This window comes from Mirounga leonina, unplaced genomic scaffold (assembly GCF_011800145.1).
Source record: "Mirounga leonina isolate KUSES-001 unplaced genomic scaffold, KU_Mleo_1.0 Mir_418, whole genome shotgun sequence".
NCBI classification, from domain to species: domain Eukaryota; kingdom Metazoa; phylum Chordata; class Mammalia; order Carnivora; family Phocidae; genus Mirounga; species Mirounga leonina.
In genome coordinates, this window is record NW_023270739.1 from 3,396,952 (window position 1) to 3,421,743 (window position 24,792).

The 24,792-nt window shown below is 55.7% G+C and overlaps 1 protein-coding gene across 2 annotated transcripts in view; it reads left to right on the forward strand.

The window, feature by feature from the left end:
* The first annotated feature begins 668 nt into the window (after positions 1-668).
* Positions 669-24,792, forward strand: part of NFAM1 (NFAT activating protein with ITAM motif 1) — a 59,457-nt gene continuing 35,333 nt past the window's right edge. The window contains exon 1 of one of the 2 annotated variants that reach the window (XM_034987372.1): positions 669-1,041. In XM_034987372.1, the coding sequence (XP_034843263.1) occupies positions 933-1,041 (109 nt within the window). In that variant the 5' untranslated portion in view covers positions 669-932. Of the gene's footprint in view, positions 1,042-17,971; positions 18,078-24,792 lie in introns of those variants that run through there. The other variant, XM_034987371.1, reaches the window with a different exon arrangement.

Consider the following 24,792-nt stretch of genomic DNA (forward strand, 5'->3'; position numbering starts at 1 on the left):
AGCCTGCCAAGGAGGAAATGCATCGATGGGGCTTGTAGGAACAAACTGTGTACCTATAGGTGGGGGTGGGGGGGAGAGAGCATTCCAGAAATGGAGAACAGCCAGTGCAAGGATATGTCTGGTGTGTTCCAACCCGGTGAGGACGGTGGTGTGGCCAGAAGCTGTGGAGGAAAGTGTGAGGCTGAGACCCCAAAGTGTTTGGCCTGGCGGGAAGGAAGACCTCGTCCTTTGCTGGGGAGGGGGGGGGGGGGGGAGGAGAGTTGGTGGGGGAGGGGCATGACAATGGGCTTGGCAGTGGAAGGTCAGAGGAGCCCACTGGACCCCAAGTGGAGGTTTTGAGTAGGACGCTGGGCGTTCAAGTCTGGAGTCAGGGCAAGATCCTGGCCAGAGGGCTAAGGCTGAGAGTCCAAGCCCTCCAGTGGGCGTGAGTGTGGGCAGAGAGGAGGTTTGAGGTCAGCCTTGGACTTGCCCCCATTTGGGGGTTGGGGTGATGAGGAGCAGCCAGCAGGAGAGGGGAAACCGGGCGGGAGGAGATCCCGTGCCAAGGGGCTGTGGCCTGGGACTGGGTTGCGGGATTACAGCACCAAGATCACTGGGCCTCGCTGAGGGCATTTCAGAGAGAGGAGGGAATGACAGCCCATCAGAGAGAGATCTGGAGGGAGTAGGGGGAAGGGGAGTGATACAGACAATGCAGACATTCTTCGAAGGAATTTTCTAGATCAGAGAACTGGCACACTTCTTGGAAAGTGAAGCTGGGCCAAGAGAGGCTTTTGTGGGGTTTGTGGTGGTGGTTTTGTAAGAAGGGAGAAATGACAGTGTGTTTGCACACTGCTGGGAAGGAGCCTGTAGCAAGAGGGAAATGGTGCAGGAGCGGGGCTGTTTGCTGAAGCACCGGGCTGGAGTCAGCAAGAAGGGCTCGGATCTGGACCCAGATGGAGGTGCCAGGCACTGCTGTAGACTGGGGGTCAACAGTGAATAACCGAAAACGCCCTGCTCTCACGGGGCTTCCATTACTGTACAGGGAGGTGGACCCAAAACAAGGTAAATAAAAAATTTTTAAATTTTATTTATTTGAGAGAGAGAGAACACGAGCAGCGGGGAGGGGCAGAGGCAGAGGGAGAAGCAGGCTCCCCGCCAAGCAGGGAGCCTGATGCAGGGCTCGATCCCAAGACCCCGGGATCATGACCTGAGCTGAAGGCGGATGCTTGACTGACTGAGTCACCCAGGTGTCCCGGTAAATAAAATTTTTAAAAAGGGCACTAAGTGCCAGGAGGAACCCAGTTCAGGGAGGGAGATGCTGGGTTTAGGGAGGGATGCATTTTAGGTGGGGTGGCCAGCAAAGGCCTCCCTAGGAGAGTAACATTTTATACGAGCTGGGCAGACGGTGACAGGAGGGACACTCATGGGTCTGAGGGTGGGGCAGGGCTCCAGAGGAGGAACAGCAAGGCTCAAATGGGAGCAGGTGGTTGGTGAGCCAGGAAGGAGGCTGGCAGGTAGGTGAGCCCAAGAGAGAAGGGGTGGAGATTGGGCAGAAGGTAACCTGATTGGGGCATTGGCAGGGCATTGGCAAAGCCCAAGGGAGCTTTGACCCTGAGAGAGAGAGAGAGAGAGAGAGAGAGAAGGGAAGGGAAGAGAGGAGAGGAGAGGAGAGGAGAGGAGAAGAGAGAAGAGAGGGGAGGGGAGGGGAGGAGAGGAGAAGCCATCGTAAGTGTTTGTGGATATGATGCGATGTCACCCGGCTTGTGTTGAACTCCATCCCTCTGGCTGCTATGTCGAGCACAGGCCGGGGAAGGACACAGAGGCAGAGACAGGGAGCCTTGCAGGAGGTGGGAGGCAGGGGCACCAAGGGGCTGTATCCTGGTGACATTCTGCAGGTAAAGGTGACTGGGGGTGTGAGAGATGGTGCCAAGGCTCATCTGAACAAACAGAGGGATGTAGTCAGGAGAGCCTGAGGGAGCTCTTGGCTGATGGGCTCCCCTTTTCTTCAGTGAAATGGAAGCACGCTGGGGCAGGTGGGAATATCCTCCAAGGAGCAGGGCAGGGACTGGGCCAGGTGGCAGTGGGTTACAGGAAGGTGGCCTGGGGGCCCATCCAGGTGAGCACTTTTGACTGTGAATGAGACTGGTCAGCGGGAATGTGTGTGTCCCCAGCCACTTTCAGGAGCGTAGGGCAGAAGGTGGGACCTAAGCAGAGGCGGGGTTCCCCCCCGAGCCCCCAGCAGTGGGATGAGGGTGGGAGAGGGGTCCAGCAGTGAGGATCCAGGGAGAGCGCCAGAGGGCCATGGTTCACAGGGGCTGAGGAGGTCAAGGACTGTCGGGAGGCAGGAATCTGGAAGCAAGAAATGGGTAGTAGGAGGTGGTGGCCTGAAAGGGCTGGAAATTGGGGATCTGAAGGATCTGGGCACACTTGCCAGGCCCAGTGTGTGCCCTCAGGAACCAGTTGCTGAGCTATGAGGAGGAACAAGCCACTGGAGGAGAGGAGGTGAAGGACTGAGGTCAAAAGACCATCTGCGTGGATGCTGGAACCGCCTAGAAGCACGCAGGTGCAAGGGGACAGGTGGCCCAGCACGAAGATCTTCAAGGATTGAGAGTAGGTGGTCTGGAGATCTGTGGGTGACTGAGGCAAGGAGAGGTGGCCGGTAAGAAGGTCTGGCAACAGGAGGTTCAGAGGTCTGCTTTGTGGGGAGGGTGGAGAAGGGTCCAGAAGCAGCATCGAGGAGCAAGGATGGCAGACTCCGTTTCCAGGCCCAGGAGCACCAAGACTAGGAGGAGGCAGGGCTTCCTGGCCAAGAAGGCCTCCGCAGGACCCTGATGAATAGCCCTGTGAGGCTCATGTGTATTCCCTGAGTAGACGGGGCTGGCTGCAGAGTTTCTGCTGACAAGAGCCGGTCCCTGGCTGATTACTACCCTCCTCCCCGCCTCGGCCTGCTGTCCTGCGGGCAGCCCCGGGCACCCTGCCAACAGCCAGGCCTGAGGAAGCAGCACCTGGTTACGCACTGCTCGGGAGGGCTGCCCCACCGATGAGCCGACTGGGCAGGTAGGGGTCCCCCGGTTTCTGTGATAGTTCATTTTACATGTAACTTGACTAGCCGGGGGGGGGGGGGGGGGGGCTCAGATATTTGGTCAAACATGGTTCTGGGTGCGTCTGGGAGGGTGTTTCTGGGGGAGACTCACATGGGAATCAGTAGACTTGAGTCAAGCAGATGGCCCTCCTTGATGTGGATGGGCCTCCTCCAATCTCTCAAAGGCCTGAATAGAACAAAAAGGCAAAGGAAGGGGGGGATTTGCTCTCTCTGCCCATCTTCAAGTTGGGACATTGGTTTTCTCCTGCCTTCGGACTAAGATTCAGGCTGGAACTTTCACCATCAGCTCTCCTGGGTCCCCAGCTTGATGGCTGCAGGTCTCAGGACTTCTCAGCTTCCGTAGTCACGTGGGCCAATTTTTTATAATACATCTCTTCAGACACACACACACACACACACACACACACACACACACACCCCCCACCACACCCCACCCCCATTGGTTCTGTTTCTCTGGAGAATCCAGACTAATTCGGTTTCTGTGACTCTTCTAACAATAAGGATGGTTTGAAAAATGGCCAGAGCTGTGGAGACAGACAAGTCAGGGAGGCCAGATGCCCCCACCTTGAGCCAGGCCACGCCGGGTTTGGGCAGAATCGGGGCTCAGGGCGATTGTGTAGACGGCTGTGGCTTCCAAGCTGCAGTTTTGGAGTGAGTCCAGCAGACCAAGTGTCGTCGTCCGGGAGCTCTGCGCAGTCAGCCCAACCCGGGCCCACTGCCGTCATGGTGACGTGCCCTCATCCGACTGGGGGCACGGCCTCTTCACCGTTAGAGGGTCCCTCTGCTGTCATGTTCAGGGTGGGATGGAAGTACATATAATGTTTTATGATAAAAAAAATCAGGATAGGATGATTTTTTTTTAAAGACTTTTTGGCTTTTAAGATTGATTACCAGTTACTTGAGATTGGACCATCCTGCTTGGGGACCATGAACCCTTTTCTGGGCTGTTTTGATCCACTTTTGCATCCTTTCACTGCTCCTGGGCACTTCTTCACATCAGTGGAAATGAAATGAAACCAAAACGATTTGACATTCAGAGGGAAAAGGCACAGAATGGGAGGAGGCTGAAGTGACCACGAACATTCTTTCACTCCTCAGTGATTGACCTTTGTCATCCTCACGCTGCTGACAGGGACCCGGAGCCAACGAGGTGGTGTTCGCCCCAACCAAACCTTTTAGCAAGGCCAATGTGGAGGTCATTCAAAACCTGGTTGGGACCCAGGTGTTTACACAAGAGAAATGAAAACCTGTGGTCACACAGAAACCCAGATGTGGATGTTTATAGCAGCTCTGTTCATCATTGCCAGAATCTGAGGACAGCCCCCATCCTTCTCCTGGCAAAGGGACAAGCCAACCATAGTGGTCCACACAGTCTCCTCACCGACTCCTCAGTCGGAATCATATATGATAAGAAGGAATCCACGCAACAGCTTGGGTGGACCTCAGAAGCATTGTGCTCGGTGAGAGCATCCAAACTCGAAAGGCCATGCGCCTTGTGGTTCCACTTCTGTGGACACTGGATAAAGGCAAAAAGAAAACAGATCAGGGGTGGCCAGGGGCTGGGGGGAGGAGCTGACCACAAAGGGACAAAGATGGGAATTTTCAGGGGGTGATGGAGCGTTGTTTATATTGACAGTGGTTGGTGGTCGCGGTTACACATTTGTCAAAACCCAGAGAACTACACCAAAGAGAGTGCATTTTACTGCCTGTGAATTTAAAAATAAATTTTTGAAAGTTAAGAAAAGAAAAAAAACCCACCATCATTGTTTCCAAATAAAGAAGAAAGTTGTGATACATCCAAATTTAGGGATTTTTAAACAAATCATATTTCGTCATCTTGGAGTTTTTTATCGGAGAGGGGAAGGAACTAGAAGTCGGAGCATCTTACTAAGCTTTGATGGGTGGCCAGGCACAGGCTGGGGACTCGAGTGTGTTTCCTCATTTAACCCTAACAAATTTGGGAGGGCAGATTACTACCCCCACTTTACAGATGAATAAACTGAGGCTCAGAGAAGTGACTTACCCCCCAGTGGAGTCAAAAGGAGGATAACAGAGCAGGGATTGGAACCGGGGCCTGCAGAGTCCCGAGGGTATTATGGGATAACGGGTTTGCGCTTGCTTCTGTTTGCCAGGCTTTTCGTAAGGTTATGTGGCTTCACAATAAAAAGTTACTTATTTCCCTCCGACAACCCATAGCTCATAAAAGAGTTGCTCCTGTTGTGGCCTGGGAAGTAGTTTTTTTCTGCTGGTGCTTGCCTGGTTTCTTGATTTAGCCTATTCGTTTCCCGAGGCCACCATGACAAAGGCCCCCATGCTGGATGGTTACAAGCAGCCGCCCTTTTCTCTCACAGTTCTGGGGGCTAGGAGTCCAGGCTCAAGGTGTCAGCAGGGTCACGCTGCCACAGAAGGTTCTGGGGAAGAATCCTTCCTCTCCTCTTCCAGCTCGCCTGCAGGTGTTCCTTGGCCTGAGGCCGTTCCTGCCGCCCCCCCCCCCACCGCCCGCATCTGCCACATCTTCACAGTGCCATCTTTCCTGCCTCTCTGTGAGTCCCTCTCTTCCTTTTTATATATTTTTTATTTTAATTTAAACTCAATTAGTTAATATAATGTATTATTGGTTTCAGAGGTACAGACCTGTGACTCATCAGTCTTATATAATACCCAGTGCCCATTCCATCACGTGCCCTCCTTAATGTCCATCCCCCAGTTACCCCGTCCCTCTACCCCCCTCCCCTCCAATAACCCTCAGTTCGTTTCCTCTGATGAAGAGTCTCTTATGGTTTGTCTCCCTCTCTGGTTTCATCTTGCTTTATATTTTCCTCTCTTCCCCTAAGATCCTCTGTTTTGTTTCTTTTTTTTTTTTTTAAAGATGTTATTTATTTATTTGACAGAGAGAGATAGAGAGCACAAGTAGACAGAGCGGCAGGCAGAGGGAGAGGGGGAAGCAGGCTGTCCGCCGAGCAGGGAGCCCGATGTGGGGCTCGATCCCAGGACCCCGGGATAATGACCTGAGCCGAAGGCAGACGGTTAACGACTGAGCCACCCAGGCGCCCCCCCCTCTATTTTGTTTCTTAAATTCCACATATCAGTGAGATCATATGATAATTGTCTTCCTCTGATTGACTTATTTCGCTTAGCATAATACCCTCTAGTTCCATCCACATCGTCGCAAATGGCAAGATTTCATTTTTTTGGTGGCTGAGTAATATTCCATTGTATATATATACCCCCGCCGAATGTGCCCGATCTCGTCTGTCCCTCTGTTCTTAGAAGGACAGCGGCCATTGGATTCAGGACCCACCCTAAACCGGGTGAAGATGACTTCATCTTGAGATATATCTACAAAGACCCTTTTTCCAAATAACGCCACATTCGCAGGAGGAGGGGTTAGTGCTTGAACCTGTCTTCAAGGGAACACAGCTGAACTTAGCTCCGTTCAGTGAGACTTTCTTAGGGCAGAGGCAAGGCTGAGCCTTGGTGCTCATTGGTGGGCTGCAGTCCTTCCTCTCCTCGGCTGTCACGCTCAGGGGTTTGGAGAGGTGAGCTAGAGTTGCCACTTAGCAGCAGAGAATCACAAATTCACCTTGCCTCAAAAACCCCATTGCTTCTCCCTCCTCCCAGCAATCTCCCCAGCATGCAACTAGCTGCCGCCCCCAACCATGAGAAACAGAGGGAGGGAGGTATTATGCATTAGAAAAGTACCTGACAACACATCTTTTTATGAGTGGAGTGGTTCTGCCAGTTTTCTTCTCCCCAGCATCCTCCCTCACCCCCAGAAACAGCCTCCATGTTCTGGTGGGGACTCTGGTCCTCCCAAGGTCACTTAGTGGGGCTGGGCGGGGCCCCCACCCTCAGCTCCTCCCTCTGGCTTCTTTCAGCTCCCCGCCCTCTGCCCCCTCCAGTCCTTCCCCGCTGCTGGGTGGAGCAGATCCTGGCTCTTCCCTAGCCTTACCTGGCCATCCCCACCTGAGTTAGCTGACCTGCCAGGCCCAGCCCCAAGCAAGACGCATTCCAGTAAAAAGAGCAAGGATGGCCCTGTTGTAGTAAAAGCAAACAGGCCCAGGTCCCCGACTGTGGCTTTTTTTGTGTGCAGAGTCAGGAGAGTTGCAGCAGGGAGCTTGAGGGTGTAGACACTTTTGGGGAGAGGGACTGGGGGGTGGGAGTGTGGGGGTGATTAGCTTTTCTTTATAGGTCTTTGCGTTTTGCACTTTCTGAGCCCTGATTTCATTCTGCCTCTTAGCAACCCTTGCTTCGTCCTTGGTGTCCTCCCTGCTCTGTTCTGCCTCCTTCCTCACCCTGAGCCCTGGTCCAGAGCCACCCACAGCCTTGCCTGCCAGGACCCCCCAGGCTCCCTGGCCCTGAGGCCTGCACCCGACCAGGTACCCCTGGCCTTGCCCATCACTTGACCAACGGACCCGTGGCCCTCCTTGATCGTGACTCATGAACTTGGCAGTCTCTCAGATTCCCCGCTGTCTTCTCTGAAAACATAGGGAACTGCCACCCAACAGGATTCTTGCTCAAAGGAGAAAAAGGTTGAAAAAATGCTCGGTAAAACTGGGATTTGCCAGCAAACGAGAAAGCTTCTTATTAAAGACACAGGATGCAGAACACTTAACCAGCACTGTCCCCTTTAGTGTCAGGAAGGCTGAGTAGGGCAGCTGGATCCAGGACGGACAGAGAGGCCCCCTTATCCTGCATCACCCCAACCCCCCTCCTACCCCATCCTCTCTGACCTCCAGGGGGCACTAGATCTCCACCCAGTAAGGACAGGTCCCCCTGCCTCTCCCGACTCCCTCCTAAAGGCTCCCACAGAGGGGTGGGGGGTGGGGGGAAGGGGCTGGCACTGAGCAAGGCATCCACCCGATGGCAGGTTGGGGGCTACCCCAATATATTGTCAGGGCGCCGCACTTCTAGTCCTGCAAGATTCAGAACATCCCTAAATCCCACATTTTCGGAAAATGGATGAAAAGCTGATCAAACAGACTTTGATGCCAGGATGAAGGGCCGAGTCCTCCGTGATTGAGTTGGAGGCAAAGTGTGGGCTGGAGTTCTCGTCAGTGGGAGGAGGAGTCTCCCGTCATCTGTCAAGCCTGAAGGGGAGAATGAAATGGGGCCTCTCTGTCTCTCCTTGGAGCCTGGCTGCTAGTTTGGCATGGGCCGGCTGGGCAGAGCACCCAGGGTATACAAAGGCAGGCTCAGGCTAGGGCGACGGGGGTTTTGGGGGCCCGGCTTGCTGGTAAACCACAGTCCAGCCTGGAATTTGGCTCAGAATCCTGATTCAGAAATATCATCCTTTCTCCATACCTGGGGAGGTAGATGAGCTCCCGGGCTCCACCCCAACAGAGAGCTCTACAGGGCAGTATTCTCCAGGCAGGAGCCTGCTGCCTGCTAGGGAGGATAGCCCCCTACACATCCGTGGTCTCTTACAGCCCACAGGCATACTTTTCTGCCCCTGATGGCCTTTCCTCTTCTCTTCAGCCTGGCCCAGCAGGAGAATATGCACTGCTCAGGAGTACCTAGCTAGGAGGAAGGAGAGGCTCAGAAGGCCCTCATGACTTGCCCAAGACCCCTCAGGTAGGAAGTGGCAGGCCCGGGCCTTGAACCCAGATCCCCTGCCTCCCAATCCAGGCTCAGGTTCCCCATAAGGCAGAGGCTACCCCCACCCATCCACATTGTTCGAAGGTTGGGCCTTATGAGTGAGATCACAAACTAGCAGGAGTTTGGCTGCTGCCTCTGGAACAGCCAGGGAGTGGCTTGCCTCCACCTGCCTGGATGCGCCCGCTTAGTCAGTGCCATTCGGGGAAAAAACAAATCTTTTTTTTTTTTTTTGCCACTGACTTGCAATATGTAATTGCAATGTGTTCGCATGGTCATACGTTTCTATAAAGTTTGCAGATGTTGAGCCTTTTATTTTTTTAAGGTTTTATTTATTTATTTGAGAGAGATCATGAGCGAGGGGGGTTGCAGAGAGAGAAGGAGAAGCAGACTCCCCACTGAGCAGGGAGCCCGATGTGGGGCTCTATCCCAGGATCCTGGGATCATGACCTGAGCCAAAGGCAGACACTTAACTGACTGAACCACCCAGGCGCCCCTGAGAAAGCCTTTTTCTAAATCAAAATCACCAGTGGACAATCTCAGCCATGGATGCAAGGCATTGGGCTGGGAGAAGGGAAGGAAGACCATCTTCCAGAAAAGTCTCTCCCTAACCAGGCCATCCTGATGGGCCTCTTCCAGAAGGCGGAAGGCTTTGCCATGTGGGAAGCCAATGTTAGTCAGCACCGTGGGTTACCAGGAAAGAGGACCCACGTCCGGGGGTTCCCCACATTCCTAGGGGCAGGAAAGGCTTCCTGGGGCCTAGAGGGGGTACAGCAAGGGTCAACCAGCAACTCGGAGAAAATGGGGGACCCAAAAGGAGCTAGGCACTTTGAGGAGGCTTCTCAAGAATGAGGGAGGGGCATGGTCCCACTGACCACTGCCCTGGCCAGACCCCACCTGGGCACCAGGGGCATGCAGGCTGCAGGAGCCTTCTGTGGGGAAGGTCTGGAAGCCAGCTCGAGGGAATGAACAGGACTATGGATGTCTTGGCTTGCAGAAGGGGAGGCTGGGGGCCACACATCCCTGTCCTCGGCTGTGGCAAAGAAAGGGAGAAGGACCTGGAGGAAAAACCCCAAGAGGAGAGTGTTCATCCAGGGAGGGGCTGCTCAGTGAGCTGAGAGCCTCCAGTCACTGGGGACAGGAGCAGAAAGGAGTGGTGGGGGAGGGCCAAGAGAGGTACAAGGGAAAGGGAGGGGAGGTGGTAGGAGCCCCAGGCCAGGACCCCAGGAGGCCCACTGAGCCCAGGCCCCCAGACTCTTCATTAGTCCCCTCCCTCCCCCTCAGCTTCTGCACTGTGTCCCTGAGAGTGGTGTCTGTGACAGGAGGGAAGGGCTGGGGGAGGGGTCTTAGTTTCCCTATATTCTCAGCACCGAGCTCAGGACCCCCAGCAACCTTGAAACAGGTGCAGAACTGGATTGAAGGAAGAACTCCTTTGTGAGGCCAACTTTCCTATTACTTTAGAGTCCCACATGTCAGCCGGTTCTTTCCTAAGTAGGCCCAGATTCTGTTCTCAGACTCTGATGTGCACTTTCCCCAAGTCATGGCCAAAGTCACTGATGGATTATTAACGTGATTAGAATTCCCTGTGGGGCCCATTTCACATGTGCAAGGCCTGAGCACCAGCCCAGCGGACGTGTCACCCCCTGGGAAGGGAGGGCTGCCGTAGGTGGAGCAGGTGAGCGCTGGGGGAGGCCGGCAGGGAGCTCACAATCCAGCCAGGGAGTGCAGACATCCCCGAAGGTTGTCCCAAGGCAGCCCCAGCTGGCAAACTGGAGCCAAACCCCAGCTCTGCCCTCATGGGCTGTGTGGCCTTAGGAAAGTGACTTCCTGTCTCTGAGCGCCAGTTTCCTCGTCTGCAAGAGGTGGATACAACAGAGCTGACCCGGCAGGGTGGCCGAGAGCAAGGCCAGCATCTGGCAAAGATGACTTCCCAGTTCCTCCTGGGGCTGCCCCCCCTCCCCTTCCCCCTCGCCTCCAGACGCTGGCCAGGCCCTGCTGCCTGTTGGCTGCACGCCCCGCCCCGTGGGTGGTGGTGTCACAGGAAGCTGTGGGTGAGGAGTGAGGGGACCCTGACATGGGTCCAGGTGACAAAGGGCCTCCTGCCTCCCCTGAGGTCAGCGGCATTGAGCAAGGAGCCCAGCCCCATCCCTTGGGCAGCTCAGGGATGGCCGCGTCCTCTGGGCGGCTCTGGAAAGTGCTGACACAGAGACCTCCCCACCTTGCAGGGCTGCTGCCTAAGGAAGACTTTCTTCCAAGTCAGATGCAAAAAGCCTGAAAATGCTTTCCTTTGGCCCTAGGTCGGGGGTGGGGGGCTTTCCCCAGGAGGCTTCTGGGGGAGGGAAATCTTTGCTTCCCCCACCCCCTGGGGTGCCATGTCTGCTGTGACCTACAGGAAATGTCACGGGACCCGCAAGCCCAAGGCTGATGTTTTTCTCTTCCTCCTTCTATCTGGACGCAGAACAGCCTGTGGTTACTGTTGATCTGCGCATCCTCTGGAGACTTCTGGTCCTAGAAAGACAGGCAGCATCTCTGGGGGATTGCTGGGCATTTTGTACAGAACGGGATTTTCACCCTAGTGAATGCAGGGAGTGTCTCAACTTCCCGAGAAAAATCTTTCCACTCAGAAACCCTATCATAAATGATGCCGGGGCTTCCACGAGCGGCTGGAAAGCGGCTCAACTCAGATGTAGCTGAAAATCTGTACATGCGAAATGAAAACAGTAGAAATCGATACTGGTGGCCCTACCAGTAATTTTTTAACAGAAAAATAAATGGTCTTATTCATTTGACCATTGTCACCTGAGAGCAAAGGTAGTTTCAGCAAAGGATGGGGAGGAGGGAGGCCTTCCAGGTCTGGCTCCCCTGGGCCCCTCTCCTGCCTCCGCTGCTCAGGACCTCACACCCCCTATCCCTCCCGCTGGGTCATTCTCTCCTCCTAGAAGCTTCTCACTGAGGCTTTGTGAATGCCGTGGCCTTGCCTTCCGTGGCAGGCTCAGCCTGGTCTGGGCTTGTGTCCCCTTCACACTGGATTCCCACGGGGTTGTGACTCAGGTGTGTGCGAGTCAGGCTCTGCCCTAGATGGAGGGCATCCAGGACAGGATGGCCCGGAGCAATGCCCCCGAGAGGTTTGTTGAATGAATGATAGAGGGATCCAAAGTTTCTGGTGGGTCAGTGGAGGCACTTCTAGACTCCTGTAAGAATTAGAGGTGCTAGCCTGGATTCTTTGCTGTCTCTGGAACCAGGGCCTTCTGCCTGTGACGTAGGGCTCCCCAGGCCTGGCGTAGCCTAGCATAGTACACTGAAGAGAAGTGGGAGGTAGAGAACCTTCTGGGCAGAGAGGAAAGGAAGAGCAGGAGAGGCGAGAAATTCTCTTGAGGAATCAGGCCAAGCTGATGGGAGAGACCCTGGAGATTCCCCTGCTCTCTGCCCAGCCCCCAAGCCCCACATGGAGACCTATACAAGAAGGAGGCTCAGTAAGAGTGTGAGGCAGAACAGCCACTTTCCACCAACATCGTATTCTTTGCGAAGTGTTTTCCCCTCTGTCACTCCCAACTATTTTTCATCAAATCCATACAAGGGAGGTATTTCACCCCGGATGGTGGATGAAGAAACTGCCCTTGTTGGCTTAGGAGGTAAGGTGGGGAGGCACCGTGAGGGGGCTTGTTCCCTATTCCCAGGACAACTGCTGGCCTTCCAAGGGAGGGGGAAGGAGGAGAGGGAAGGAGGGAGGATCAAATCTCTTTGAAGGGCTCCTCCTGGCCCCCTCGGAGCAGGCCTCCTGGAAAGCTTCCCCGGCCCTGCCCACGGCGCCTTGGGAACGTGCCTTGAAAGTGCTTCAGGCAGTTTCTCCAGTGTGAGAACCACAGGAGGTTAAAATACAGATCCCCTGGCCTCTGGAGCTGAATCTCTGGGGCGGGGCCAGAAATCCGCATAATTACTGGCTGCCACACACACCCCTCTGTGCGCAGGACACGGAGGCCCTCTGGCTCATAAAACCACGGAACTGTGTGGGGTGACAATGCATGAATTAGCCTCAGGGGAGGCTAATTGTTTCCTTAATTGGCCGAACTCACTGTGGGAGCCCTGCTCAAAAAGTCTCCGGTTGTCACTGCAAAACCGTGGGACTGGTTTGCCTGGTGGCCAATAGCTGGCTCGGATGAAGTTTCCCCCAAGTGGATTTTAAAAAGTGTTCCCAGCAAAGCAGCTTGTTAGAACCCCGGGGGGGCATGCTCTAAAGGACGCTCCTGTCCCCGCGAAGGGCATTGCAGAGACAGCCAGTGTGCCCTGCACTCCGTTCCCACGGGCCCCCCGGCCCCCACCCCCGGTCCGCTCCCGCCACTCCATCATGCTGCCTCTCGAGCCCCCGCCCGGGCTTGCTGGGAGGCAGCCTCTGGCAGCCAAGACCCCTAGAGGGGGAAAAAGGGACAGGGGAAGACACCGCGGGTGAGCGTTCCCCTGTGCGCCACCAGGTGGCGCCATTGACACAGGACAACCCGGGGCTGTCCCGTGTGGCTGGTGGGGACAGGGGTGGCACCATTAGTTCAAGACCAAGGCTCCGGTGCCTGCCACCTGAGGACCTCCACTGATTAGCCTCCTGGTCGGTGCTTCTCTCTCCCAGAGACACAGTCGTACCAAGGGGTTGAGCCTAACAAGGCCTTGGCACATGGTGATCATGGATAAATACTGAAAAATGATGCCATCTTTGTTTTTTATTGTTTTTTTCTCCCCTCAGATCTTAAGGATTATTTTCTGTGTGGCGGGGGTTGAGGAGGGGGCACTGCCTCCTTGCTGCCTTCCCCCAACAGAACTAGCAGAGTCTTGTCTAACTCTGGCATGTGTCTATCAGGAAAACCCTGGTCTCTGCTCCCAGGTATGCCTCTGATCCTGTCTGTGACCATGAGCAGGTCATTTGCACGATTTTTTTCTGTCACTAAATCTGTACGATGAGGGTTATCATACCAGCCCTGCTGGGAGAATCAAGTGAATTTTGCAGGAGAACATAATGATTAAAAGTGCAATCACGGGAGCTCACGTCCTTGTTCCACTGCCTACTTGCTGTGTGGCCTTGGGCAAGTGGCTTGCACTCTCTGATCTTCAGTTTCTTCATCTATAAAATAGGGGCAATAATAATACCTATCTACATGAGGTTTTTTCAAGGCCTGAAGTAGTCAACACATGAAAAGCCTTTAGAACCGTGTCTGGCATGAAACAAATACCTAATAAACAGGCAAAAATTCTGGCTTGAACAGGGAAGGCACTTTGGAGATGGGCCCAGTCAACCTTACAAGAAGGGCAGGGATCTCTGAGCAGCCTGCAGGGAGAATGGCCTCCAGGTGGGTTTGCACACCTCTAGTGACAGCTCATTTTCTCAGAGAAAGGAGCCCAGTCTACTGTGGGCCAGCCCAGCTCAGGATTAGAAGGGTCCCCTCAACAGAGTCAAAGCCGGTTCTCAGGCTGAATCGTGCCCCTGGCTTAGGGGTCAGGTCTAGTCCTGGGAGTAGGCTTACTGCCCCCTCCCTTCCTTACCTCCCCCCCAGCCCCCACCACCCCTGAAGGCGGCTACATGGCTACACGGTGCAGAAAGGGAGATGGGTGGTGCTGGGAGGGGAGGGAGGCTGCCCTCCCAGAAGCCCTCTCCGGGTGGGGGTGGGGTGCTCGATGGAGTGGACGCTGTCCATCTTGAGCACCAGGCCAGTGCAGAGGGTTGTTTTGAGGGGGGCCTCCAACTGATGGGCTCCTTCTGGTGCTGGAGTCTGTAGGGAGAAAAGAAATGACCTCCTGCGGCTGAGGAAGGTAACACAGAGAAGACAGGCAGCTCCTGAGCATGGGCACCAAAGCGGCCAGGCCAGGGGTCTCACGGTCACTTGCTCGCTCACCTTTGCTCACTCAGGATAGCTGCAAATCCTGTCTGGGGGTTCTGTTTTCTTCTCTAGATGGGGAGCAACTTGAGGGCAAAACTATGACTTATGTTCTGTGCTTCCACTGCCTGGTACACAGTAGGCACTTAGTAAGTGTGCATGGGAACTAAACTGAAAACAGAAACCAGTAATTTTGGTCCAGTTTGGAAAGCTGTAGTCTTTGTGTGGATAAGGCACCTCTGGGACTGCTGGGGACATCTGCGCTCTCCCATTTCCTCCTCCTTCAGGGCTGCCCCCTCCTCCATGAAGCCCTCCTTGGCACTCCCTCCTCTCTTCACCCTGAGTAAATAACCTCTTCCTGTGCCCCCCTCTTGGCTCTGTACATACTTCTGCTATAAGGCAGGCTGGAAGAGTGGATGGAACCCCAGAGCCTGGGGTTATCCTCAGAGTCACTTCCCCTGGACACATTCCTTAGCTTTGTGACCTTAAGCAAATTATATATTTTTTATTTTTATTTAATTTTTTTTAATTAAAGATTTTTATTTATTTATTTGAGACAGAGAGAATGAGAGAGACAGAGAGCACATGGGGGGGGGGTCAGAGGGAGAAGCAGGCTCCCTGCTGAGCAGGGAGCCCGATGTGGGACTCGATCCTGGGACTCCAGGATCATGACCTGAGCCGAAGGCAGTCGCTTAACCAACTGAGCCACCCAGGCGCCCTATTTTTTTATTTTTAAAAAAGATTTATTTATTTGAGAGAGAGAGAACAAGTGGGAGGGGCAGAGGGAGAGAGAATCTTAAGCAGGCTCCACGCCCAGCGAGGAGCCCGACATGGAGCCCGACATGGGGCTCGATCTCACGACGCTGAGATCATGACCTGAGCCGAAACCAAGAATCGGAAGCTTAACTGACTGCGCCACCCAGGTGCCCGAGGCAAATTTTATTTTAACCTCCCTGTGCCTTGGCATCGTCATCGGTAAAATGGAATTGGTTGTAGTACCTACCTATGGGATTGCAGTGAGGAGTAAGTTGATTTGCAGATTCGGAGCGTCTCGAATAGTGTCTGGTGTTTCCTACCTGCTCTGAAGTGCTATGTTATTGCTTAGTTGTGCTGGGATGATTGCTCCTCACCCAGACATGGGCTCCTCGAAGCTTGGGTCTCTCACTTCTGCATCCTCCCACTGAGGCCAGTGCCCAGGGCGGGCTAGGCACTCAGCAAAATGTGAGGGCACAGATGGATGGACACTCGGACAGATGTCTGGACAAACAGGAGTCCTAAAGGGCGCCGTCCCCTAGGGACCTCACCCGCAAACTCAGCTGTGGAGGCCTGGCCCCGCGGCTCCCCACTGGGGGCGCCACCAGAGCCCACATCCCCTGCCCCTCCCGTCCCCGCTTACCCGAAGCCCCCACCAGGAGCTCGGGGGAGGAAAAGCCATCAGATCCAAGTCCAGCAGCTTGCCAGCTCGGCACCCATGGGGGTGAGAGCAGGTGGAAAGTGTTGGTGAAAATGAGGTTTCACAATGTGCTGTGGTTTCATTTCCAACACCTGGTTCCTGAGGGCCTGAGAGGCCAGCCCGGGCCCCCTGGCTCCCTGCCCAAGACCCTGTCCCTGCCTCTCAGCAGGAGCAGCCATCCCACGGTAGCCTGGTGGGATCCTGCCGTGTGCCAGGCTCCATGGTAGGCGCCACCTTCACAGCAAGCCTGGGAGGAAGGCATTTTACCCCATCTGAAGCTCATGCATCCATGCATCCATCCATCCATCCATTCATACACCGATATTTATTGAGCACATACTAAGGTGTGTGCACTGTGCCGAGCCCGGGGGCAGTCAGAGGTGAAGGCCACAGAGGCGGCCCCAGACAGACCAGAGACCATACGCCAGACCCACATCCAGAAGCTGCAAAGCTCCCAGGGCTCCGGGGTGCAGATCTGGGCTGCCCTGGGGTGCAGATCGTGGGCTGCACTGTTGAGGGGCTGAGGGCTTTGTGTGTGGAGGAGGCAGGGGGCACCTGCGTGGACGGGAGCGGGCAGAGCCCGTGTCCGTGTTCTGAGGCGGCTTGGCGCTCAGACGCCTCCCAGGGTCAAGTCTTAAAGAGCCTCCTAGAGGCACAGACTGATGCCTTTAGAACGCTCCCTCCGTGCACAGAGGCATTAACGTGACGTCTATCACCATGGCATCGAGGTGCTTAGACAACCTGCTCCCCCCGGAGGTCGGAAACAGCGTGAAGCAGATTATCTGTGTCTCACTGTGACATACGCGATCATGTATCACTGTGATGGATCAACAGTCAATACCACTGGGGTCCCCACCGCCCCCCAGCCAGTAAGAAGTGGCTGGCGTCTATACGTCTTCCTCACCTGGTGGGCAGCCCTGTTCCTCCTTGCCACCCTCCTGGTGTTGCTGGTTGTGGGGGGGGGGGCATCTCCTGGCTTTCATCGTGCATGTGCAGAGCGGCCAAGGGGAAAGCATTTGGAAGAAGGACCGAAACTGGACGCCTTCCATGCCATCGTGGGGGTTTGCATGGAGTGGGGACAGAGGGGCAGGCTTCACATGGCTGGGCATTGAATCCTGGCCCCATGTAGCTGCCCCGATCTCAAGCAAGGTGCTTTGCCTCTTGGGGGCATAGTTTTCTCTTTTGTAAAATTGGGATAATTTCGTTTGCCTTGAGGGTTAATGGGCACTCATGGGGAAAGGAGGTGAAGTGCGAATGTGTGCCAACCCTCACCGCACTTCCCCAGCCTCCTCTGCTTGCCCGAGTGCTGGGGTCCTCCCCTCCACCCCCAGACTCCTGCCTTCTCCTCCCCGGGCCTGTAGGCAGACATCTACCCCCCTACCGTATCCAGCTCAGCCCAGGGCTGGGGTCCAGAAGGCCAAGGTTAAAAAGCTCCAGTCTGCTGGGGAAGGGGGTGCTGGGCTCCTGCCCTCAGCCTAGCTGCCTGCCCCTTCTCCATCACGCACCTGCCCCCAGCCGATCCCCCCAACCTCCACCACCCCCCGGAAACCCTGCGCTGGGATGAGCACATGAATTCAGGGGCCCCTGGACGATGTCTGACGGGAAGTCTGTGAGCACAGTTTTAAAAGTTTCAGCTGTGAGCAGCTAAACGAAACCCCAGAGTTACTCATGGGAATCCTGTGTCCCCTCTGTCACCAGTGTCTACCGGATGGGCCACCAGCTCGAAGGGGACTGAGGAGGGGAGCAGCACCCCAACACGGGGTGGACAGGGATGCCCCACCAGGAGGGGTGCACGGCCCAGATTCCTCACCTTGGGGCTGTTCCCACTCCTTGCTTAGAAAGTCCAGGGTTACTAAGGGGAGCAGACCCAGCGAGGCCCTGAGGAAGCAGAAGCGTGGCCAGGGAGGAGCTTTGTGGGGACTCAAAGGGGAACTGTGGTGGCCAGCAGGCCGTCCCCTCCTGTGAACTTGAGACAAAAGAGGAAGACCGCGAGGGAGGCCCCAGTGGAGAGCCGGCCTCATGGCGGACACGTTCTTGGGCCCCTGGCTCCTGGGCTTGCTCCTGCTTCCCTGGATGCTGCAGCTCACAGGTACGCTGCCTTCCTTCTTCCCGCGAGCCCTCTGGCTGGCACATCAGGGCGGCTTTCGTCCACCCGTGCGGCTGAGTCCTGGGCACCTGTCTCGGGAAGTGTGCCGGTTGCGTCTGAACATTGCAGACTTCCCAGGGAGAGCCTCCGGGGATCGGGGAGATGGTTCGCTGATGCCTCGCCCGGGTGGCCCCCCCGCCCCCCCCCCACCGCCGTGTTAGCAGCCTTCCTCCGCCAGCCTGACCCCTGGCCCTCAGACACGGCGGGTGGGCGTTGCTGCGGCCAAGGGCGGGCGGGGTCGGTGTGGGGTCGGTGGGGAGCTCACCCCCCTCCGGAATCTGCATCTGCTCAGCGGCAGGGCCGGCCTCGGCCTTGTTCCCCATGTTAGCCGGGGAGACCGGGGAGGCCGAGGGCTGGCCCCCAGGAGCACTGTGCCCTGGGACACAAAATCGTCGCTATTGCAGAGAGGGTGGCACTCCCCACTTCCTGGCATGCAACCAGTGGCCACCTTGCAACAGAAGCTGATGCCTTCCCCGGGGGCCAACGCCATGCCCCCGTTGCTGGTCCCAGGTCCCCTCAGAAACGGGGCAGCCTGGATCCAAGCCAGGCCTCATGCTGTGTGGCCTTGGGGCATGTTCATCCAGACCAGGGAACCCCCAGGAGTGTGTCTCTCCAGGGCTGCCCACGAGGCGGTCCCTCCAGCTCAGTCTCTCCCAGGGCATCCCTGGGCCCTCTGGGATTCCCAGGGTCACCCCACCTCACTGTGCAGCCTGGATGCTTTGCTTCCTATTCACCCAGACTTTTCTGAGGCTTCCGGGGGGCTGCCCCCCACTTCTGCTTCATCCTCTGCCTTTCGTTTATACCATAAACAATAACGGCTCTTCTTACTATCATGAATTAGCTTCTTTGAGCACTTGCTCTGGGCTTTACTCTCACCGTCAGCCCCCCTCCAGCCACCCTTGGGGTGCTGTCACTGCCAGCACCCCTTAAGAACAGGGAAACTGAGGCCCAGGGAGGCCAGGTAGCTCAAGACCTAGAGGGTGAGTGGAGGTCAGGTTTAGTCCCAAGTCAGCCTGAACCCCAGGCCAGGATCTTTGGCAGTGGGCTCCAGGGCTCCTCTCAGCTTTTTTCTTTTTTTAAAGATTTTATTTATTTTTGAGAAAGAAAGAGAGAGAGAGTGCACGTGCACGAATGCACATGAGCGGGGGGAGGGGCAGAGGGAGAAGCAGGCTCCTCACTGAGCAGGGAGCCCGATGCGGGGCTCGATCCCAGGACCCTGGGATCATGACCTGAGCCGAAGGCAGACGCTTAACTGACTGAGCCACCCAGGCGCCTTCTTTGTAAAGAATATTCCTCATAGAAAATGTCACTCCCCTCCCCCCAGGAGACAACAGCTGGCTGTGGTACCGACTGCAGGCTTCCTGGGCCGGGCCCCTTGTGACGTCATTTCCTTTCATCTTGCACACCTTGTGCCCCCTCCTGCACCCCCCGCCCCCATGGCCGGTGCAGAGATGGTCCCGAGGAAATGCAGTTTGTTGGTGACAGTGCGTCGGACTCGGTCATTTCTAACTTAATATCCCTCAAGTTCTCATCATTTCTTTTTGTGTGGACCCTCCTCCCCGGAAGGGACCCAGCACAGCCGGGTAACAGTGGATGACACTTTGCGGGATGCTGCGGTGAGAAGTGCTTTTGTAACAGTCTCAGCTGTAAACATACAGCAGATTTTCCCCCCAGTACTGCAGTAAAGGTTGTACAAAAGAGAAACTCTGCTCTTTCACAAGAGGTGAAAAACCCTCGTGGTCCCCGAGAACATTCCAGAGCAGCAGACAACACAGTCACTCCTGCCCTGCGGGTGCCTGGCTCTCTCTGTCGCCAAAGTCCAGCCCAGGGACAGCGCACCACTTCCCTGAGCCTCGGTGTGATGCAGGGTTGAGTCCATACACCAGGGCGTTCAGCCTGACTTTCTATCTGAGCTCTGCGATTCACCCCAGGACCCTGGGCAGGCTCCTAATGTCTCTGTGCCTCAACTGCCTCATCTGTTAAATGGGTGCGATAGTAGTTCCTGCCTGGTGTCACACCCTGAGCCTGAGTGGTTGGGGCACGTGGTCGGGGCTCAGAGAACGCCAGCTACCTGCCGGTCTAGCAGAGCCAATCAAAAGTCAAGATCCAGTTGGCCAGGTGGATATCTTAGCGAGCCCACAGGTTCCTCGGGGTCTCTCTGACCTTGCCAGGGGCGTCTGGCACGTTATGGGATGGTGTCTCAGGACCTCTCTTGCTCCCAGCCCTCCTCCTCCTGTCGTGAGCTGAGACTCAGCCCTGCTGTCCTCCAGTCTTTTGAGCTCTCTGCGAATTCCACTTTTCTCAAAGGGTCTGGGAGCCACTTGCGGTCCCGCGGGCAACTGCTGTCCCCCAGAGGTGAGTCGTGCAAACCTGAGACTCAGCTTTCCTGGGAGCAGATGTACATCTGCTCGAGCCTTGTTTCCACCAGGCTTCAGTCACCTGCGAGGGCTTTGGGGCCAAGTTCTACCTTCTTCCATTGACAGCTGTGTGACCTTTGACAAATTACTTAACCTTGGGCGCCTGGGTGGCTCAGTTGGTTAAGCAACTGCCTTCAGCTCAGGTCATGATCCCGGAGTCCTGGGATCGAGTCCCGCATCGGGCTCCCTGCCCGGCAGGGAGCCTGCTTCTCCCTCTGACCCTATCCCCTCTCATGCTGTCTCTCTCTCTCTCTCAAATAAATAAAATCTTTTAAAAAAAATTACTTAACCTTTCTGAGCCTCTGTGTCCTCAACAAATGTCAGTCCCCTTTCTCTTCTTGGCCTTTCCAGAACTCTGGGCTCTATTTATTTCTCAAATATCCATGGAGGAGGGCCAGTTCTGGGCACTGGGGTGGGGGGAGACCTGGAGGTGAACAACCCCGACTCTCAGCCTGAGAGTGGAAACGCTGAGACTTGCCCAGAGAACGTGACAGAACATGACCCAAGGAGAGAGTTACCGATGCAGGTTTGCTCCCCTCCCCCTTTGCTCTGGACTCAGGTGTCACTGCTCCCTTTGTCGTCCAAAAGATGTTCAGGAGCCTCCTGCCTTCTTTCCTGCAGCTCCGAGCCTCTGTCGGGATTGGCCTCTGCTTTTCATCTTTGTCTAATCCCAGTAAAGAGCTTCTGAGGCAGGTGGAGAGAAGCACCTCTCTGCTGGAGGTGGGGCAGGGGGAGTGTTGGCGGGGGCAAGGGAGCTGAGAGGGGGAGGAGGCAGAGCAGGTGGGTGGGTGGCAAGCACAGCGGGAATAAAGACTGGGAGGCCAGAAGGCAGAGCCAGGGGGAGGGAACGGAGAGAGGTTCAGTCTGACTGGAGGGGAGGGTCTCTCGGCGGAGCAGTGGGATCCGAATCCCACTGGGCTCTATTCCAGGTGGATTATAAATGCCTGTCAGGTAGGGGTTCAGATGCTCTTCCAGTTGGCCCTATTATCATTGCTTTCTCTTTTTAAGTTGTGAGCTATAATACCTATACAGAGAAGTACAATAAATATAAAACAAAGTCCTGTGTGACCACCATCCAGAGAACACCGTGGGGCTCCAGAGCCCCTGGTCCCCCCGGCCGCCACCTAGACACCCCTCTCTCCCATCCCAACTCTCGGGGCAATTGCTTCCTGCCATCTCTTTATAGTTTTATCCCTCAGTATGTGTCCCTGAACGATATGGATTCATCTTCCCTGTCGTTGAACTTTGTATAATCAGAGTGATGCTGTGTATTCTTCTCGCGACCTGCTTCTTTCACGCCAAGTTACGTTTTGCAAGATCTGTCCAGTCGCCTGCGTGGCTGTAGTTTGTGTATTTTCGTTGCTGAAGAGCTGGGATCAGAAACAGCGACCCTGGGGGGCTAAATCCAGCCCCGCTGCCTTTTGGTATGGCCTGCGAGATAGGAGTGGTTTTTTTTTTCTATGTTTTTAATGGTTGGAAGAAAATCAAGAGGAGACTATTTCACGACACGTGAAAATGATACAATATACACATTTCAGTGTCCATAAATAAAGTTTTATTGGAACACAGCCACACTCATTCACTCGCAGACCGTCTAGGACTGCTGTCAGCCTCCGTCGGCAGAGTTGAGCAGTTGCGAGGGCGACCATATGGCCCGCAAAGCGGAAAATATTTACTACCTGGCCCTTTACGGAGCACGTTTGTCAGCCCCTGCTGTGGAGTGTCCCACTGAAGGAATGTATTGCAATTTCTTTAGCTGTGATCGACGTTTCAGGCGCTCGACGTCTGTAGCTGTGGGCGCTCCTGGGTGGCCCCCAGGCCCACGTTGTTCAGTGCCTCTGGGAGCACATGTTCCCATGGAGGCTGCTTCTTCCCAAGCTGTCTGCCCGCCTGGGCGGACTGTGAGCTTCAGGGGGCGGGAAACGTGTGCACTTTCTTGGTTCGAATCCTCGACTCCTAGCACAGAGCCTGGCACCCAGGGGATGCCCAGCAGATACCAGAGAGAGCGGGGTGGATTCAGCTCCTCAGCCATAGACAACCCCAGGAGGAGTTCCAAGAGGGCGGGGTGGAGATGTGACGCCACCGGGAGAGGCACGTGGGTCCAGGGGTACGAGGTGGGTCCGTCTGGTATGGCAGGGGGCCTGGGCCTCGGGCTCCTCTCGGCACGGGCGGAGCAGCGAGACCCTCATGTCTTGGGAATGAGAGTGTGGATCCAGGAATGCTGTGTCCACATGGGCCCCGACACCTGAGATCTGACCCTTGTTGTGGATCTAGAGGCTGCAGTGGGAGTATAGGCCTCGGGTGCTGGGGTGGGGGCTGGAAGCCAAGGAAGGGAAGGGGGGTGACCTGAAGCTGGAGAGGGGCAGGGGAAAGGAGTGAGTGTGCAACTGGCAGGGGGAGCTCCTGGCCTCCTGTGGAGGACAGTCTGGCCAGCCTGGGATTGAGCTGTGGGAGACTTGGCCAAGTCACCTGACCACTCATCCCCCACTTCCCTGTCGGGGTACTCGGCACCCTCCAATGCAGGCCTCTTGCTCGGGGGAGCAGGAAGGCACATCCAGGGCCCCCAGTGGCCCTGGGACCTGGCACCTGGGACCCCTCAGGGAGGGCCCGTGGGGCCTCAACCATGGGGACGAGGTGCCTACAAGGGGAGGTGTGGTGAAGCTGGGGTGTACCTGCTCCCCCCACCCCAGGACTGCATGGGCTGTGGGGAAGAAAGTGCGATCAGAAGCCAGAGCCCCGTTGAGGCTCAGGGCCAGATCTGTGCCTGCCGCCGGTGGGCTAGGGGAAGGGGGCGCCATGTGAGCATAACCCCAGGCAAGGCAGGCTAGCTCCTCTCGGTCAGCAGGGGTATTGCCTACAGCCCCGGCTACAGGGTCCACGGCATATTTCTGAAGGCCACTTGGCAACTCAGATCAAAATTTAAAAATTTAAAAGGATCCCTGCCCTTTGAAGATTTATGTATTTATTTGAGAGAGACAGAGTGTGTGCGCCCTCCAGCAGGGGAAGGGGCAGAGGGAGAGAGGGAGAGAGAGAATCTCAAGCAGACTCCCCGCTGAGCAGAAAGCCTGACCCCGGGGGCTCGATCTCACCACCCTGACATCATGACTTGATCCAAAATCAAGAGTTGGATGCTTAACCGACTGGGTCACCCAAGTGCCCCCCGGGGTACATGCCCTTTGAATCACTAACTCCCCTCTTTTGGACCGGACAACCTTTACATACCAGGACGATCCCTCGTGGGCCCATGGAGCACAGCAGCAGACTGTCTCGCAGCCATCAGCTGGCCCCTTGCTCAGTGGGTTTAGATAAGACCCTCTCCCGCCCCCTGGCCCTGAGCGACCCTTGCCTCTTGGCTCCTGCCTCCCACTCCCTCAGCCCACTTTCCAGCCATGCTGGATGACTGTCTGCCCCTAAGCCTTTGCTCCTATCGCTCCCTCTTCCTGGAAGGGGTCCTCTCACTTGCCCACCTGGTGACTCCAACCTGTTGGTCAAGGTCAAACTCGGCGACCTTCTCTGTGGTGCCCTCTCCCATGCCCCCAACAAACCCAGTGGCCAGCCCTGCCCCGCCAGGGTGTTCCCCTGTGGTTCTGAGCATCAGGAGCTCAGAGGTACGAAGGGCATGACAGAGGCAGCTGAGGGTGCCGATAGCACCAGGAACAGGTACCCAACCTTAAGAGGTGGGCTCTGTGCGAAAAGCCAGAGAAAGGGCAGAGAGAGAACGTGCTGGCTGGGGAGCTCTGGGGGGAGGAGGAAAGTTCAAAGAGGGAGGCACCTGCAGGTGAGGGTCAAGGCCAGAAGCAGCGGGAGCCACAGCTTAGCCTCCAAGATGTTTGCTGACCTCCTCTTGCCGTGGGAGGGGACAGGGACAGGGCTGGCCATTGGGCTGGGGAGGAAGAGGCTGGGGAGGATAGAGGGCAGTGAGTGATTTTGTGCCCGGAGGGTGCCGGATCTTTGGGGACATAGAGATTAAGAGAAGTCAGGATAAAAGTGATCTGGCGAAGGCCTCTATAGGAAGGGTTAGTGTGTTGACAGCCAGAAGCATTTATATTTTAAAAGGAGGCTGGAGGGGGAGGGGTCCCAAGCCCTCAGAATGAATCACTAATGCGAGGGTTTTAGGCAGCTGAAGAAGACTGAGACTCTATAGTATTTCTCTTGTTTTTCTTTTTTTTTCTTCCTTTCTTTCTTTCTTCCTTCCTTCCTTCCTTCCTTCCTTCCTTCCTTCCTTCCTTCCTTCCTTCCTT